The sequence below is a fragment of the Austrofundulus limnaeus genome, unplaced genomic scaffold (genome assembly GCF_001266775.1).
Source record: "Austrofundulus limnaeus strain Quisiro unplaced genomic scaffold, Austrofundulus_limnaeus-1.0 Scaffold2298, whole genome shotgun sequence".
Taxonomy (NCBI): Eukaryota; Metazoa; Chordata; class Actinopteri; order Cyprinodontiformes; family Rivulidae; genus Austrofundulus; species Austrofundulus limnaeus.
The window spans coordinates 25,229-30,205 of NW_013954700.1; the positions used below are offsets into that span (position 1 = coordinate 25,229).

Consider the following 4,977-nt stretch of genomic DNA (forward strand, 5'->3'; position numbering starts at 1 on the left):
ACAACTTAAGAACAAATCTGTGTGTATGAACGGTTCTTGCATGAGGCCCATTGTTCTGCTGCTTCATTCTGTAGGTCCAGAACCAGGCCCAGCTGGTTCTGATTCTCAGTGGGATTTTAAAGGGAAAAGACTTCAGATGGATTTTTGAACCAAAACAGACAGAAGTTAAACATCAGATTATCATCCAGAGTTCATCTTCTTACAGATTATCAGTAAAAACTGTTTAAAGGTCAGAGCTCAGCCAACACTTCATCTTTAAAAGTCTTTTTTAATCGATACACAYGACAGTCTATAATTATTAATAATGCTGTTTTCCTTTTAAAGTTTCAAATGTTTTAAAAGTTAAAAGGTTTATTGATAAAAGCTGTTTAAATGATCACAAGAGACAAACTAAAGTCCATTTAGATGTAAAAACATTATTTATTAATGAGATGATTCAGGTGAGTCTTCATTGATTGATCATGGATTAAAAATGTGTAAATTTATTTTAAATAAATAAATACATGTTAATTCTGAACAGGTGATCCTTTCGACTGTATTTTATGAAGTGAGAAACTGGTGCAAACACAGTTTCATGTTGATTAATTATTAATCCTCCAACCTTCAGACTCTGCTGGTCTGGTTCTGGACAACCTGGCTGATCAGTAACCAGCAGATAAACACTGTTTGTTTCTGCTGTTTGGACCTAGTTTTAGATAAAATCATAAAAACAAGTTGACTTTATGTGATTTTATTTTTTTGTTGTGGTCCGAGCTTCACTTCCTGTCTGATCTGAGTTAAACGTCAGGTTTTAAAACGATGTGATATTTTTACACTTTGATTAAAAACAAATCAGAATGTGTCCCTCCACGTTGGACRGTAGGAACGTTTCTGTGTCCTTGGCTCAAACAGGACTTTTATTGTTGCTCGTACAGGTTTAATAAAAGCACAACACGGACAGATTTACTTTTCCTTCTTTTTAAGGACTTTTGAAGACATTATTTTGCTGAGTGCAAGCTTGGCACAGATTCCCGTATGCTTTAGAGGAATAATTGGCTTTAAGATTTAAAAACCTAATTACATTACTGCTTGTCCCAGGTGAAGGCTGAAGAACTGCTGAGGCTGCAGCACCTGATGTATTTATAGACGCCRTCCGGTTTCCTTTTATTTAACTTACATTTTAATGACGAGCGTGACGTTGAATGGACATAATTAAAAAGCATCAGTTCTGTAGATCCTAACGARCTCAGCCTGACTGATATTTTGCTGACTGCTCTTTCAACCTGATTGAGTAATCACCTCCATTTACTTCAGTTTTGGACGGGTGAAAGCAGACCGTGGCCGACGTGGGTCTGTTCTCTCTGGTCCTGTAATGGGCCCAGAGGAGCCGGACCTTCCCTCATAATGAGAGGAACATTATCGTTCACTCCTCTGCCCATTAGACGCCAACGAGGCGCTGTGTGGCGGTTAGACGTTGTTGTGCGAGGGCGTGCATGCTGCTTTGATAAACTGTTGTTTTACAAACAGCAGAAACCTTTGGCCCCTTGAGAGAACATCCACAGCTTCGTAGAGCTGCGTTGTTAAATCTTCTGTGACTTTTGTAAGTAAAAGATCATTAAAATGAAACTGAGCTTTTAATAAGGTAGTGGGATGTTGAGGCTAACGCAGAAAATTAACAGAAAATTGACTTAAAATGAGTCAAACTTCAACACTGTGATTGTAGAAAAAATTAATACATAAAGTAGTGCACAATATACAGTAACTTAATGATTTTCTTTTTCTTAAATCCTTGCATATCCAGACAACGTTAACCTGGGGATATAATCCTCTTCTACTGTACTTTCAGGTCCGAGCCAACGACGCAGACACCGGGATCAACGGRGAGATCGACTACAGCCTACATCAGGCATCTGAGACTGTCCAGAGGCTGCTGCGCATCGATCGTTCTACAGGAATCATTTAYGTCAAAGGCCTGGTGGACCGAGAAGAAGAGACTTTCCTCAAGTTCTTTGTGGTTGCCAGAGATCGAGGACCCAATTCAAGGAGTTCCAAGGTTCTGGTGACAATCACCGTCAAGGACCAGAACGACAATTCACCATCCATCGAAATCCGTGGTATTGGTTTGGTAATCCATCAGGAAGGCGTGGCCAACATCTCTGAGGACATGCCGATTGGTACACCGGTGGCACTGGTCCAGGTGTCTGATCGTGACGAGGGGGAAAATGCTGTGGTGACGTGTGTGGTTGCAGGAGATGTACCGTTTCAGCTCAGACCTGCTAGCGAGTCTGCCAGCGATCGGAAGAGAAAATACTTCTTGCAGACAACAACTCTGCTGGATTATGAACGTATTAAGGATTACAGGATTGAAATCGTTGCTGTGGATTCTGGAAACCCAGCTCTATCTAGCACCAACTCCCTCAAAGTCCAGGTCACTGACATTAACGACAACACGCCCAGTTTTTCTCCTCCTTTGCTTGAAGTGGACTTTGCAGAAGGCAACCAACCAGGTGACAAAGTTCTCGATGTTGTGGCCTCAGACGCAGACAGCGGCAGTAACGCAGAGCTGATTTATAGCATCACTGAGCTCTGGGCTGCCAGGCTCTTTGAGGTTGATGCCAACACAGGAGAGGTTCGTGTAAAGAACATGCTGGATCGAGAGGACAGAGAGCACTACGAGTTTCACGTTGCAGCTGCAGACAAGGGCGTTCCAAGTAAAACTGGGACTGCTACAGTGGTGGTGAATGTTCTTGACCGCAATGACAACGACCCCAAATTTACACTGAACGGCTACAGCTTCTCTGTCATCGAGAACATGCCTCCACTAAATCCTGTTGGAGTAGTAACCGTTAATGATGCTGATAAGGGGGAGAACGCCCGGGTGACTCTGTTTGTGGAACCAGACAATGGAAAATTCATCATCCAGAATGGCACGGGAACCATCCTGTCCAGCATTTCTTTTGACCGTGAGAAGGAAAGCACCTACACCTTCCGTCTGAAGGCTGTGGATTCTGGTGAACCCCCTCGATCCTCCTTTGTCGGTGTCACCATCAATGTCCTGGACGAAAACGACAATGCCCCTTACGTCACCAAACCTTCCAACTCTTCCTACATATACCTGTCACCCATGACACCTCCAGACGCACCAGTTGAGGTAGTCGAGGCCGAGGACATTGACGCTGGACCTAATGCTGAGCTGTTGTACTCCATCACAGGTGGAAACCCTTACGGCCTGTTTCAGATATCATCCAGCAGTGGGGAGATCACACTGACGCAGACTTTACCTGGCAAGCACAACGGGCTTCACCGGCTGGTAGTGAAGGTCAGCGATCGAGGCAAACCTCCTCGTCACACCACCGCACTGGTCCATGTCTTTATTAATGAGACCAGATCTAACGTCTCCCTCATTGAGGCACTGGTTGGTCACAGTCTCTATACACCTCTGGACAGAGACATAGCAGGAGATCCAGACTACTCCTTTAATCAACAGCGGACCAGTGTTTTGTACGCCATCCTCGCAGGCACTGCTGTTGTGATTCTGATCATTGTGGCCGTGGTGGTTATCAGATACTGGCTGCAGAGAGATGCTAAGAGTGGCTATCAGGCCGGCAAGAAGGAGAGCAAGGACCTGTATGCTCCCAAACAGGGACCAAAAAACGGCAAAGTGAAAAAGAACAAGAAAAACAAAGCTCCAAAACCCGCTAAACCTTTGGAGGAAGACGAGGAGGCCAGTCTGCAGAAAGGCCTCAAGTTCAACCTCATCAATGACGTCAATGACAGTCCCAGAATCCACCTGCCCCTGAATTACCCACCTGGAAGTCCAGACCTGGGCCGTCACTACCGGTCCAACTCTCCCTTGCCGTCTATCCAACTCCAGCCACAGTCACCCTCTGCTTCCAAGAAGCACCAGGCCGTTCAAGACCTCCCCGCCACCAATACCTTCGTAGGCACAGGCGACAACAACTCCACAGGCTCCGACCAATATTCGGATTACAGCTACAAGGCCAATCCACCAAAATACAGCAACAAACAGGTAGGAGACTACGCTAACACGGTGTACCCCAGGGAGAACATCTATTGGACCAACCGGGTGTGGTAGTCTCACTGGGACTTGTTCTTCCACCAAAGCCGCACTGATTTCTTTGCACATCACCCACTTCCAAATGGCTTTTATTCATTTTGTTTTTATTTTGCTTCTGTTCACAAAGTTTTGTTTAGTTTATGGTTTTCAGTTCATTATGGACCTAAAATGAAGGATCGACCAAATATGGGCTTCCCAATATTTACCAGTTTACAGAGCAGACTTACAGCTCAGATTTAGATGGTTTTGTTTATGTTTTACAGTTAAATACTCTTTTTWAATAAAAGTATCTGTTGATTTACAGAAGATGCCTTATTTTAAAGAAGAATACAAGTTTGGCTTCTGAAGAATAAATTTATTCATTTGCTGAAATTGGAAATCCCACATAGGTCCATCCTTGTCTTCTTGATGTTTTTAATTTTTTTATTTTCACCATTTTACAGAAGTTTAAATGAAGGTTGCTTTTTGTTTAATTTGAATTCATTTTGTTTCTGTGGTTATTGAAAGCTTCACGCTGACATCCTCATTTTGTCTGATGGTGTTCTTGTTTTTTGTTATTTCTTTAGAGCTAAGCGGTTTAAAGCTGCTCTTTTTGCTCAGATGGGCTTGTTGAAGATAAAGAGTGACTGTGAATTCCTGAGTTTATTTTTCTTTCTTTATTGTTTTTCGACTCRCTTTGTCCAGGAAGTCCACTGTCTGAGCACCACTTTAGAGAGTTTCCATCCAGCTCAGAGTAACTGAAGGTAATTTCAGCTCAGTCAGGGAGCAGTGAAAGAGAACAGAAGGAGAACAAGAAGAATGGCTTAGTGAGGTTGTGGAAAAAAGCTTCACAGAAGGAAAAGGTACACTAAGACTGAATGCAACCATTTCTTAACCTCCACACTTCCTGTCAGCTCAGCTGAAATACGACTTTTCATTTT

The 4,977-nt window shown here is 43.3% G+C and overlaps 1 protein-coding gene across 1 annotated transcript in view; it reads left to right on the forward strand.

Moving 5' to 3' along the window:
- LOC106510742 (protocadherin-1) overlaps nucleotides 1-4,009 on the forward strand; it is a gene marked incomplete at both ends in the record, with an annotated part of 18,307 nt that extends 14,298 nt beyond the window's left edge. The window contains 1 exon segment of the mRNA XM_013999456.1: nucleotides 1,826-4,009. Coding sequence (XP_013854910.1) covers nucleotides 1,826-4,009 — 2,184 coding nt within the window.
- Nucleotides 4,010-4,977: the final 968 nt, after the last annotated feature.